This window comes from Budorcas taxicolor, chromosome 24 (genome assembly GCF_023091745.1).
Source record: "Budorcas taxicolor isolate Tak-1 chromosome 24, Takin1.1, whole genome shotgun sequence".
Taxonomy (NCBI): domain Eukaryota; kingdom Metazoa; phylum Chordata; class Mammalia; order Artiodactyla; family Bovidae; genus Budorcas; species Budorcas taxicolor.
This window is the reverse complement of record NC_068933.1, coordinates 15,032,591-15,046,877: the sequence shown is the minus strand read 5'-3', so window position 1 is coordinate 15,046,877 and position 14,287 is coordinate 15,032,591. Positions and strand designations below refer to the sequence as shown.

At 42.1% G+C, this 14,287-nt stretch overlaps 1 protein-coding gene across 1 annotated transcript in view; it reads left to right on the top strand.

The window, feature by feature from the left end:
* LRP2BP (LRP2 binding protein) overlaps positions 1-12,119 on the top strand; it is a 29,284-nt gene extending 17,165 nt beyond the window's left edge. Inside the window, exons 5-9 of the mRNA XM_052661514.1 lie at positions 7,076-7,218; positions 7,299-7,404; positions 8,320-8,543; positions 9,914-10,088; positions 12,054-12,119. Coding sequence (XP_052517474.1) covers positions 7,076-7,218; positions 7,299-7,404; positions 8,320-8,543; positions 9,914-10,088; positions 12,054-12,119 — 714 coding nt within the window. The remainder of the gene's footprint in view (positions 1-7,075; positions 7,219-7,298; positions 7,405-8,319; positions 8,544-9,913; positions 10,089-12,053) is intronic.
* The last annotated feature ends 2,168 nt before the right edge of the window (positions 12,120-14,287 follow it).

The following is a 14,287-nucleotide window of genomic DNA, read 5'->3' as shown; positions in this document are numbered from 1 at the left end:
GGAATGATGCTGAAGCTGAAACTCCAGTACTTTGGCCACCTCATGCGAAGAGTTGACTCATTGGAAAAGACTCTGATGCTGGGAGGGATTGGGGGCAGGAGGAGAAGGGAACGACCGAGGATGAGATGGCTGGATGGCATCACTGACTCAATGGACGTGAATCTGAGTGAACTCTGGGAGTTGGTGATGGACAGGGAGGCCTGGCGTGCTGCAATTCATGGGGTCGCAAAGAGTCGGACACGACTGAGTGACTGAACTGAACTGAACTGATGTATATATGTGCCTGTTTATCTTTTATATTTGTACATATTTACCATTTCTGGGGCTCTTCAGTCCTTCCTATCAAGGTGGGTTCCCGTTTGGCACTGTATTCTATTTCTTTTCCACCTAAAAAACTTCCTTTAAAGAGCATTTTTTGTATAATGTGCAGGTGATGAGTTATCTCCAATTGTGAGTACCTGAAAATGTCTTCAATCTACCTTCATTTCTAATGAATTGTTTTGGTGTTGAGGTCTTTCTTACTCCACTTTAAAAATGCCATTCTAAAATCTCCTGGCTTCTCATGAGAAGTCAGTCTGTTTGTGTGTTAGTATTGTGTGTTAGTCGCTCAGTCATGTCCGATTGTTTGTGACTCCATGTACTATAGCCCATCAGGCTCCTCTGTCCATGGAGTTCTCCAGGCAAGAATACTGGAGTGGGTTGCCATTCCCTTCTCTAGGGGATCTTCCCAACCCAGGGATCAAACCCCTGTCTCCTGCATTGCAGGCAGATACCTTACCATCTGAACCACCAGGGAAGCTCTGTATTATGTTTCCTGTATGTAATGTGGCCTTTTTCTCTGGCTGCTTGCAAGGTGTCTGTAGCTTTCAGCAGTTTGACTATGATGTGTGCCTCGGAGAGGGTTTTTGTGTATCCTCTCTGGGGTTTACTGAATTTCAAGGATCCCTTTCAGTTGTAGTTTTCAAGACTTATTCCTTTTCCAGTTTATGTTTGCTTTGGTAAACTTCCTAGTGCCTTTAATAAGTGGTTCTATATGTTGGTCCCAGTTTAATCACTGCCATCTGTGGGAGGATTTGCACAAACCTGTCACTCTACTGTAGTTGTACCCTAAGTTCTCTCTTACTGACAAGCTGGGGGTGGGGAATAGTAGACATCTACTTCACACACTCACAGAAATAGATCCATGTGATCTTGGACTCAGTAAAACACTTTATTTTCTCATCTTTTACTGTGGTGTTTAGCCAAGAACAGCATTTTGAGAGAGCAGTGAGGGGTAAAAGTTAGAATGAAGTGTACACAACTGTACATGACTGTTAAATATAATTTTTTTCTTTGGAGTGACTTTTGAAGGTTTTGAAACTGAGGATTAAGTCCGTTTTACCTGCCTTCATTTGTCAAGGTTGTTTTAAAGCTAACACGCCCTCCAGGCAGCATGAGCATTAAACCATAAACCATTACCCAAATGGTTGTCTAGAAACTGGGAGTCAGCTGCATCTAGTTTGAGCAGCTGGTTGAGACTGGATCGGGCCCCCCACCCTCCAGCCAGGCATCCACAGATGTCCATTGCTTGGTGATCTTTTAAATGTGCCGAAGCCTGTAGCTTAGTTACACCTGCACAGAGCGAAAATTATCCACCAGTCACCGCACCTTTCCCGATACCCTCCACGCTCCCCACACCTCCAACTGCCATGCTGTGTTATTCATTATCCTGTGACTACCTGGAGCCACTTGCCTTGGGAAGCTGGTTTGAGGTTTGTTCTTCCTGTCTTCTGGTTTGACTGCCTTGCAAATAAACCCTCTTTTTGCTGCAGACCTTGGTGTCTCAGCGTTTGGCTTGCAGTGTGTCTGGCAAGACAAATCTAGCTTGGTAACAGATGTGGTGAGCCAGCCAAGAGGTAAGTAAAAATAAACCTTTCACCTGTGGCTCGTTAGCCCCTTGCAGGCGCTGAGGACCTGGGGATGAGCAGACCCTATGGCCCTTGCTCCCCATCCCCGCATCCTTTGCCTGCCTTCTGTGTGGAGAAAAACTTCAGTCAAAGAATGAATTCAGAGAAATGAAAGTGTTGAAGCAAAGGAAAACAAGACCAAATTACACTACTTCAGTCATTAAACGAAGCCAAGGCCCTTTAGTTCCTCCTCAAGGGCTACAGGTAATATTCTAAACCACAGCCTTTGAGCTGTTTTTTAGCCACTGAAACTGCCACCAGGTGGAAGAAGTTAAATACATGATGACCAGACTAGCCATGAGAACTGGCCCCAAAGAAATGGGAACAAACAAACCCTGGAACTGAAGATTAAGTGTACTTAAAACAATCAAGATGACACTGACCAGACCACTTCACGACCAATTTCAAGATGACTGTCAGAACTGACGGTGCTGTTCTGCATGCGGCCCCCTCTCCAACTATAAAAGTTCTTGCCCACTGATTGTCAGTGAGGAGTTTGGCTTTCAGACTTGAGTCCACCGTTCTCTCCCACTGCTGGCCTCCGGAATAAAAAAAAACTTTTCTTTCCACCAGACTTATCTGTCAAGTATTGGCTTCTGAGCAGTGAGCAGTCAGACCTGATTTTCAGTAACATATTTTGGAGGTTTTGGGCTTTGGAAGATTTCTTTGGGTGAGTAACTTCGTTAAAGAAACACAACTATGCCTAGATTGTCTTTGCAACCCTGAATGGATCATGGACCAGAGGCCCACTTGGAGGGACTTTGGCAGACAGTACAGACAGTTACAGGCCTCTGTATCTGGGTCACAGGCCCAGGGCCATAGTTTTGTTTTAGTCTTGCTTATCCATGTATGTGTGTGTCTGACTATCTAAATGTTAGGAATTGGCTACTGGGGATTGAGCTGAGGTGTCCAAACAAGCCTTGAAAATGCCTTTTTTTTTTTTTTTTTTTCCAGGAGCTAGACTGTCAGATGGGGAAAAAGCATAACTTTATATATATACCTGAATGTCCCATTCCCCATCTGGGAGATTTACTAAATACCAGGGTTACCTTTGCACCTGGGCAAATGGGCATTAAAGTGCCACCAGAGCAGGCTTGCAAATTGCAGGCTGTACCCCAAAGAGAAGAGCCTGCAGCTATTCCAGGAGAGATTGCAAAGAAGAGTCCAGAGGCCTGGGTGGACAAGAGATCAGCAAGAGCAGAGAGCTAGGCCTATATAAGTTAGGGCATCACCTGAAGTCAGCTTGTACAAGGTTTAAGAGCAGTCAGATTGTAAAAGAGGCTCATGGGGCAGTCCCTAAGCCCTGCACTGTCACTGATCTGTCCGCAAAGTGTGGGTCTACTGTATGAGAGGTGACAGATGACTTTTCTTGCACGTCCTTGTTTTAAATCCCAAGAGTTGTTTGCTTTCAAGTGGGAAGATCTGATACTAAGGTAAACAACAGTACTGCCAGACAGTACTTCCTCAAGGATTTAAAACTTCAACCATCATATTTGGAGAAATCATGGCAAAAGATTAAGGGACCCTCAACTAAATGAGGGAGGTAGGATGGTATTCAGATTACCAGTAAGACAAAGGACACTTGAGACCAGAATATGATTTTTATTTCTTTATTTTTTTGGCTGTGCTCTTTGTTGCTGGCGGTGAGCAGGGGCTCCTCTTCGTTTTAGTGCTTGAGCTTCTCATTGTGGTGGCTTCTCCCATTGCTGGGCATGGGCTCTAGGCGTGCGGGCTTCAGTAGTTGCAGCTCCCAGGCTCTAGAGCACAGGCTCAGTAGTTGTTGGCACATGGGCTTAGTTGCTCCGAGACCAGGGATCCAACCTGTGTGCTCTACGCTGGCAGGCAGGTTCCTATCCATTGTACCACCAGGGAAGTTGCCAGAACATGATTTTGATATCAGCCTTTTTGGTTGAATGAGTCTATCAGGTATCCAAGAAAAAGCAGAGTTCTCAGCCCTCTGGTAAATATTTGGATTTTGATATTTGTCTCATAAGGACAGAGACTTGCCCTCTGACAGAAGGGGAGCTCTAGGCAGAGCTGCAGCCCCCACCAAGAGACTGCTGCAGGAATCTCTGGGAGTGGCCAGCTTCTGCATATTTGGGTCCTCAGCTTTGGATGCACAGCAAAACCCCTTTCAGAAGTTCTTAAAGGAGGAGATAATGAACCTCTAGACTGAAGTTGTGGAGAATAAACATTGTGAAGCCCAGCTCCATCTTCAACAACCAGGAACTGGCCAGGAGAGGGAAACCACACTGCAGCAGGAATATCAACCCCAGCTGCTCCCAGGGGGCCAGTGAACCCCCAACAGCTCTTAAGTTTCTATTGAGGAAGAAGTCATGAGAAAGAAAGGTGAATGGGGTTGCTGTGGTGGTGGGCTTGAGAAAGTAAAATTCAGAGAGCAATTTAAATAACTCATTAGTTATCAGATTGTTTTTTGTTCTGCTTTCTCTTTGTTTATAACCTCCCAGGCTTGGAAGGACAGTTCAGTGATCAGAATTTTTCAGTCTTTGGCAAAAGTAGGTAATTTCTCTACCTTTTGGCTGTCATTCAAAACCTTCTGTATTTGATCCTGTTGACCCCTTAGTTGTGCCTGTCATTAATTGTTGACCATCCCTAACTTCACTGTGACTTCAGGTGTGACTGTTGAATTAGGCTAATCAGTAAATTTCCTGTCCTTTGTATTTTCTTGACTAAGTGAAAATTTGGTCTTCTCCTCTCGTCCTCAGAATAAAAAAACAAAACAAAACCTTTGGCATCTCCCCTTGCCAAGGTTCTGTTTGGTGAGGATATTTCAGAAACCACACTTTACTTTCCCAGCCTGTGTCCCTTCCATATTATCTGAGTGTTTCCGTCAACTGATAATGATCAAGACACTCCAATATGTAAAAAGTATTATTAGACAGAGATCCTTGGCTCGCTGTGTCCCAGTTAAAATCCCCAAGGATGAGAGTCTTAGGTTTTAACATGTCTGGTATTCTGTGTGCCCTCAGAGGGTACATAGTTGTCCCCACTCCCAACCTGCTACATATTTATCTACAATTTTTATTACCAGTGTTGGGCCTGTGAATACCCTGACAGCTGGTGCATAAGTGATATTTGTTTGGGATCACAATGTTAACTTGAGGGACTTGCCTGGTGATCCAGTTGAGATTTCACCTCCGAGTGTTGGGGGTGTGGGTCTGATTCCTGGTTGGGGAGCTAAGACCCCACATGCCTCCCAGCCCAAAAGCCAAAGCATAAAACGGAAGCAATGTCATGACAAATTCAATAAAGACTTTAAAAATCATCCACATTAAAAAAGATGTTCACTTGAAACCAGGAACATATTCTCAAATAAGTGCTTAAGAGATTGATTCAAGCCCATGTTAAGCCTTTTCAGCAGGAATTAGCCAGAGCTGTCCTTGCCCCTTTTCCTCAAGAGTGAGAAATGGTCAAAAGGTAAGGCGGGGACTGAAACCATGTTCAAATCCATTTCGATTGCCTTCACTAATCCAGGTGCTTTGAAGACTGGTATGTCTCCCAGGCAGCATGTAGCCTAAACAAGATGCTTGCCCGAGCTCCTTTTAGGAACCTGGAGTCAGGTATGTCTCCTTTGAGCTGAGCTGGTTCAGATGGGATGGAACCATTGGCCCTTCATCTGGGCATGCCCAAGTATCCATTGCTTGGTGACTTTTTGAACATGCAGAGCACTATAGCTTAGGTACACTTGCACAGAACAAAGACTCCCACACCTTTTTCCAGTCACTTTTCCCCATGCACCCTATGCCTCCAGTGGCTGCTTTCTTCATCCCATAAATACTCAAAACCTCTTGTATGCAGGGGGTGGAATCTGAGATTTGTTCTCCCATCTACTTGGCTGCCTTGTAAACCCTCCTTGCTGCAAACCTTGGTGTCTCAGTGTTTTGGCTTGCTGGGCATTGGGCAAGAGGAACCTGGTTTGGTAAACAGTTAGTGTCTGGGTTTTTGGAGGCAGGGCAAGCCTTTTATTAGCAGTTAGGATGGGAAACAGTGTCAAAGACTTTATTTTGGGGGGCTCCAAAATCACTGCAGATGGTGATTGCAGCCATGAAATTAAAAGACACTGCTTGGAAGGAAAGTTATGACCAACCTAGATAGCATATTCAAAAGCAGACATTACTTTGCCAACAAAGGTCCATCTAGTCAAGGCTATGGTTCTTCCAGTAGTCATGTATGGATGTGAGAGTTGGACTGTGAAGAAGGCTGAGTGCCAAAGAATCGATGCTTTTGAAATGTGGTGTTGGAGAAGACTCTTGAGAGTCCCTTGGACTGCAAGGAGATCCAACCAGTCCATTCTAAAGGAGATCAGTCCTGGGTGTTCTTTGGAAGGAATGATGCTAAAGCTGAAACTCCAGTACTTTGGCCATCTCGTGCGAGGAGTTGACTCATTGGAAAAGACTCTGATGCTGGGAGGGATTTAGGGGCAGCAGGAGAAGGGGATGATAGAGGATGAGATGGCTGGATGGCATCACCGACTTGATGGACATGAGTCTGAGTGAACTCCGGGAGTTGTTGATGGACAGGGAGGCCTGGTGTGCTGCAATTCATGGGGTCGCAAAGAGTCACATGACTGAGCGACTGAACTGAACTGAGGATGTCATCTGTGTTTTGTGACTACACAGACATATATGAAGATGAGTGTAGTAGATATAAATTTATCACTGAGCACGGCTAGGGAAAGTGTGCTTAAAGAAAGAAGACAAGGTTTAGGGCTCACATGCATCTTGTAGGGGTTAAAAATTTGAAAGTGTCTGGTTATTCTTACACTTTGACAAGTTCTAAGAACTGTGCTGATTCAAAATAAGGACCATGAGAAGAGACAAAGGCACTCATTGAGACGTGATGCAATTGTGGAAGCTGTAATATGGGAGGAATGCCTTACATCCCAGAGCTCCTAGGAACGCTGACTTGGGAGATGGACTTTTATTTTACTTCTAGTTCTGCAAACTCCAGGACAACCATACTGTTAGGTACAGACTCGAGACTCTGCATCATGTCAGAGTGGGAACGCTTCATGGCATTGTCAGAAAACTTAGTTTTGGTAAAACTAAACTGGAATTTGGGTAAAATTAAACTGAGAATTTCTGTCTTGTTCTTTTCCTTTGTGGAAGGAAAAAGGAGTGGAGTATATGAAGAAAATTGTTGATTCTCCATGCCCCAAAGCAAGACACTTAAAATTTGCAGCAGCTTACAACCTTGGAAGAGCTTATTATGAAGGAAAAGGTGTTAAACGATCGGACAAGGAAGCTGAAAGGTAATCTGGCCTAAGAACAAGATTTTGTTTCAATCAAATGTTCTAAACAAAGAATAACTCACCTTCTCCTTCTCTTCTAGACTGTGGCTTTTTGCTGCAGACAATGGAAACCCAAAAGCTAGTGTGAAGGCTCAGAGTATCCTAGGATTGTATTACTCAACAAAGGAGCCCAGAGAGCTGGAGAAGGTAACAGCGGTGCATTTGATAAACTGTAGTATCATGTGTAGATTAATATTTGGTTCACTATTCCTTCTGTGAATGGAGGATGGTGAGGAATAAGTACGTAGTCCTGTATAGCTCATAATTCTTTAAAATGTAAAGGAAACTTACATATTAGGATCTCCAAGCTCATCTTGCCCTTTCCTCAACCATGAATGCTGCCTCCTTCTACCAAAGGAGACCACAGATATGAGCACTTTGTGTGCTGTGGAAAACACACCTACAATATACTCTACCATACAAGGTTAAGAGGAGGGTGAGTTAGTACAGTCTCTTAATCATCAGTGATGGGAGCTGTTGCCAAGAAATCTTACAGGGAGGAGGAAATGAGGCGTTCAAGGCAAGCTTGTAGGAGGCACGTAACCACCACCGCCCGCTCCCTGGGCCCACCCTTCCCCTCCCCCCCCCCCCCCCCCCCCCCCCCCCCCCCCGCCAGATCCTTGGCAGATAGCTGAACAGCTACCTGGAAATCCCTGTGAACTCAGACTCACAGGGCGGATGTGCCACATGCAGGTTTGTGTCCTTGGTTGTTTTGGGTCCTATCAGAGCTCAGGTGGGCCTGAGAGATGGCCGCCATCTAACGTCATCAGCTGGTCTCCTTGCTGTGCCGCTTCACAAAGCCTTTCAGACACTTGGCTCCTGTTTCCCACCTTCTCTGTGCTTCCTCTGGAAAACCTGAAAATCCCAAAACCTGAATAGCTGAGCTCAAGCCAGTGACCTGGCCTGCACTGTGGGGAGAGAAAAGGGGAGCCTCCCTCAGCACCCTCTCTGAGGCCTGTGAAACTGGTGCCAGCCTGATCTGTGTTCAAGAGGCTGGAGCTGTGTCCTAGAGATGAATTAAATTCCACCTGGTGAATACTGTGGAATTGTGCTTTTTCTTAGGCATTTTATTGGCATTCAGAAGCTTGTGGCAATGGAAACCTGGAGTCCCAGGGTGCCCTGGGGCTCATGTACTTCTATGGACAAGGTATTCGCCAGGATACTGAGGCCGCCCTGCACTGCCTGAGGGAAGCAGCGGAGCGTGGCAACGTCTATGCTCAAGGGAATCTTGTGGAATATTACTATAAGATGAAGTTCTTTACAAAGTGTGTTGCATTTTCCAAAAGGTGAGTAAGCTGGATAAAAGTATTTACAAAACTTACTAGATGTTCTGTGCCTGGTCTGTTTAATAGAACTCACTGCAGTATTGGAAATGATGGCTGTTGGCACTTGCAAAGTGGCCAGTGCAACTGAGGACTGAACTTGTAACTTTCATTGGATTTTAATTTAAACAGACACACACAGCCTATGGCTTCCGTATCAGATAGTGATTGATGAAACATCTGTGCCATCAGTCTGCATGATTTCAGTGCTCTTTGCTTTATATGCCAGCTAAGTGATCTTAAGCAAATCTTACTTCTGAGGGCACCAGTTGTTCTTTTGCAATCTTACAGAAGTATTTTCTTCTTGATTCAAAATAATAGTGAATATAAAGCATGTAACATAGCTTGGCACGTGAGAAATTTTTTTTCTTCCTACACCCTCAGCCCCAGGTTCTTTAACTGCAGTTACACTGTAGCTTGATGAGGACAGCAAAATGAGAATGGTTAAAAGGACTCAACACTAACAAAAAGGATATGGAAATTTGTTTTGAGGCCGTGTACTTTCCCGTCTTTATCTACAATGCACAAGTGCAACGGAGAAAGAGACCGTGGTGTCCTCTAGAATGGCTGTAAGGCCATGCTGACATCTCCTTCCCCACACACCCTCCCACAGAGCCCACAGGCACCCAGTGTGAAGTGGACATCTACACTGGAGGATGAAGCAATGCCTTTTGCCCTCACCTCCCCAGCATCATGGGCTCTGGCAGCAGGCCACTTGACAGTGTGGTCTCCAGTGTCTCAAATCTCCCAAGTGCCCACCTGGGTAAAACTAAGACTTCAAATAGTCCTTTAAAAATCTTTGGAACTTTCCATTATTGTCCATGTTCCTGCTTCCTACAGTATCACAGCTGACATGGAATGGACTCTTCCATATAACTGTCCATCTCTGTATCTGGGTTATAAAGAATGACTTTTTATTGCCCACTAACATAGATGTGCAAGTTTCTCAATGTGTTTTCTGGTCCTCTGTGACTGAAGTCCAAATTCAAGGCTGATGTATAAATACCCAGAGAGATAGAAGACTGCTTTTCTTTCCATTGTTTAAATCTGCAAAGTGGTAAGAGTTTTTGTAGTAATATTTTAAACTTAATGTTTTCCAGTGGTTATTAAGCCTGACAAGTGTAATCCTGGAGGGGCTGTAAGGTAACCACTGTGGTTAGTTCCTCGTCCACTTGTGTTAGTTGACTGTATTTACCCTTCCCCACACAGCAGTTCTAAAACTTGTAGAAACGCTAGGGAAACCACTTGGGGCACAAGGACAATTTCTGGATGCATTTATAAAAATGTAAACCATAAGTGATAGTGTTTTTAAATCTGACAACTGGGTGTTCCAGGATCGCTGACTATGATGAGGTTCACGACATCCCCATGATAGCCCAGGTCACGGACTGTCTCCCGGAATTCATCATCAGAGGCATGGCCCTCGCCTCCTTCTACCACGCGCGCTGTCTGCAGCTCGGCTTGGGGGTCACAAAGGATGAGGCGACAGCTAAACGCTATTATTCTAAAGTAAGCCCTATCACAAACATAAATGGACTCAATTAGAATTTCTAGGTTTTTAGTTGAGACTTTTATAAAACATTTATAAAATGTTTTTTATAGTGTTTTTTTTCTTACTTACTATGCAGATAACCTCTGTCTACCCAGAAGTTGTCAGACATGCAGCTTGTTTGCAGACAATTTTCTCATTCTTTTTTTAACATAATTAAGCTCAGATGGTAAAATTTCTATTGATGCAAATTATTCTATTTCACTGTCTGCAGCCTAAGGCTCAGCACTAAGACCTTAAGGCCTGCACAAGCATGCCTTAGTTCACCCAGAGAAAGTGTGAATCTCTATTTTCCTTCTGTATACATTAGAGTACATTTCATTAAGGTTTCGTTATGCATGACATCTACTACAACCAGTTAAAATAAGCCTTTTCATGTTTTAATACATGTGATCAGTTTATTTATACCAAATAGATTTCACATTTAAACGCAACTGTTAAAAACTGTAGAGGAAGTGAGAAAGGCAGTCATTATGAATAGTAACTGCAAGTTCATTTTTTAATAAAAAGAAAGCAAAAAATTGCACACTTTAGGTCCATGACATCCATAAGTCCAAACTGGAAGTAGATCATAAGCATTTGCATAATACACAAATTGTTCAGCTGGAGCAGGAGAACAGAGCAAAGAAGAATTTTCTAAGTCCCTTGCCTAAAAATCTGATTATGTTATAGCAGTGGTTCTCAAAATTATTTGCATGTTAAAATCACATGGGGATCTCTTAAGAATCCCAAAACCTAGGCCTTATTTCAGAACAATTTAATGTCCTAGAGTGGACACGGGCAGATTTAAGTTCCCCAGGAGGTTGCAATGTGTCGGCAAGTTTGGAACCCTAAATTATTTTGTTGGAAATTAAATGTCCACAGTATTACACCCATATCAACACAAATATCAGAATATGGTACAAAAATACAACTAACCTTTGAGATATCTACCATTACACCATTCTATGAGTATGAGTAACAGCTGTCTTTTTAAAAATCTAAATATTCTTTTATTATACCAGTTTCCAAACCAAGTCAGTTTTAGATTCTGTACTAGGTGTCCTTTCCAAGTAGACATAAGCAAAGAGAACTCTGGGTGAAAAATATCCAGAAATGTGGTACATGTTCATCCTAAACAAAACAGCATAATGAACAGGTACAACTGTAAAACTGTTTTCCTTAGGTTGGGAGATAAGACAGACCCATTACTCAGTTTTGGTCACTGGATTTTATGGGAGATACTTCCTCTAACTTTTCTGCATTTTAAAAGTATACTCGTGAAGGGTCTGGAATCATGTCAGATGAGGCACAATAAGGGAAATTCTAAGCATTTTACTCTGAGAAAAAGGACTTGAGGGGCTTCAGTGGTGGTCTTCAGCAGACTGCGAGGCTGTCCTAGAAGAGAGGCACAGTGGGGAGAGGCTTACAGCCCAGGCAGTTATGGGAAGGGGAGGGCAGCAAGCAGGTGCCCAGTGACCCACTGTTGAGGGGACTAAGGAGACAGTTTCTGCAGGGAGTGAGGTTTGGGCGAGGTGCCTTCTGTCTTTCAAAGTCTTGACATACTATGAAATTATGCACCTTATCACTGATTTAGGCATAACAAAACCATATATTTAAAAATTATCCATGCTGCTATTCACATGAGATAGCAAGTTTGAGGTCAAATAGTAATGCTTTCTATTTTAATTACTTTAATAATTCACATCAATGTGTAAATTCATTATTTTGGGCACTGAAAATTCTCTCTCCCCCAAATGATAATAGCATGGTTATTTTTAGTATGATCTATTTTGCGTAGGTTATCTTGAATTCCCCTAATTAAGCAATTAGAGTAGAAATGTATTTTAATTACAAAATTCCCTTAAATCACTGTACTCTACTTCTTAAAAACAAAAGGTTCAACAGTCCAAAATATGTCTAAATAACTTTCTCTGAATTTGAAGGCTTGTCGTCTGAATCCTGCACTGGCAGATGAACTTCACACTTTACTTATTCATCAAAGAATTTAGATCACAATGCATTTCAACAAAGATCATCGATTCTAGATCACAATGCATTTCAACAAAGATCATCGATTCTAACAGCTTAGAATGTATGTATTTTTATAATTTTTATAACAGCTATGTTTTCTGCCTCACACATTAGATTAACCTGGGTATTTTAATGGTGGCATGGTAACCTGGGTATTTTAATGGTATCATGATGGCATGATACCTTCATTCCTGAATTTGTATAATACAACTTGAAGCGTAGCTAACAAGATCAAATTGCAGGAAGAGTCCTCAGAGATCCAACTCTTAGTCTAGAGAGTGGCCCAGACTGTGTCAGGTATTGCAAACTATTCTGTAAAGCCAGTGTTTTTTTCCATTCTTTAATAGTGTCCTGAAATACTTGATGCAGTCTTAGCTTTAATAGTATAAGTGCTACAAACGTACTCCAAAAATGACAAAGTTTACTTCTTTAAATTTCTTTAATCTTTAGTTTTGTGAATTTTTAATAATTTTATTCAGTCATCTAAAACTCTAAAATAGAAAATTCCAAAGTGAAAGGGAAAACTAGAAATCTAGATTTGAAAATAAGTGGGTTTAAGGAACTGCTTACAATTTTGCCTCTCTATATCCTCCCTTAAACATCTTAGTGAGTAAAACTACTATACTGAAACAAGATGTCTCTTTGAACTTCAAGTCCTTGTCTACATTTTAAAACCCTCAGTGTATTTCAAAGATAAAATCTCAAATCATCTACCAGTATAAGACCTAGAAACTGTTAAATCAGCAAGAGGCTTTCCTTATCCGTTACATCTACAAAGGCAAAAGCCAACAGAAAAAATAGAATCCATACACAAAAGATTTTAAAGGAAATACACATCTGTAAAATAAATATTGAAAGTATTGTTTAAGATACCCAAATGACACCTTCTCTGTAAATGTTTTGGCTTTATTTTATAAATCACACCCGTCCTTTCTAAAGTGAATAAGAACTCATCTTAGCACTGGTAAAATACAATTAATATGTAGTTGCTGGTCACTAACGAACTATTAAATGGCACAAAACTACCCGCTTTTGTTTCATGTTCTGGTTTGTCTATATTACTTGAACTTCATTTTGTCTTTATCTAAAGGGAAGAAATTTCAACAAACTTTAGGCCATATACTTCTCCTTAAATCTCTTAGAGTAGAAACTTAAACCATCCCTGAAAACCAGTCCTTTCCTTTTCGGATCTCTAGTGAAGACTCTGTTCTCCCCCAGGAACAACTTTTCCATTTCTCTAGCCCACTACAAGATCCCATAAAAACCTAACTTCAGTCATTCTACAGTACAAACCCACTTGCTTTGCTCTTGTTTTCTTAATAGCATCCATAGAACATTCCTTCAGTTATTTGAAAAGCCATATTCCCAAGTGATATTTTCTTCTCCACACTCAGTCCATTTCCTGGAGCCTCTAAGAATCTTAAACAGAAATGTAATAAGGCTGAGTATGGGGACTTTAATGGCACCTTTAATAGGTCACTCTTCAGTCTCCAAAGTGAAGACGACTTCAACGGCCATCAGAACACAGGTTTGAGAAACCCTTAAGGTAGGCATTTGACATGGCATATTTTGTGATATGCTATGCTTGCATGTCCTAAGTGAATCCAACACAGAAGTTAAAATCTCAGTTTACTGTAGTTACCATAAGGCTGGCACGTCTAGCCCAAGTGAGCCCCTGAAAACCATTAATATCACTGCCGCCAGCCATGATGCATACCTTGACCTGTGATTGGAGTCAGTCTTTAAGGGAGGTGAAGCTTCAAGATCATTAACTGTTTTCGAAAAAAGATAAATCTAAACTTTGGTTAAGTCCTTATAGTTGATAACTTTTGAAAAGGTAAGACTTAAGATTGAGAAGTCATAACAGCTCTGGTTTAATTACAGAAGATGGACACTTCAAGTAATTGCTGTGAGGTTCCTGGGGCTTGCTGACCTCACTCTGCTTCTCTTCTCGAATGTCTTTTCTATGTCGCTGTGAATGATAATTCCAAGTACAATATCTTGGTTTGAGAAAAGGATCAAAGAGCTGTAGCTAACAGAATCTCAGAGATAAAATTTGCTTTACTAATTTTTAATCATTTCTCTTTCAGAACTTACATTTTATATCAAGAACTTGGCAGGTATGCTCTAACAATGATATAATCAA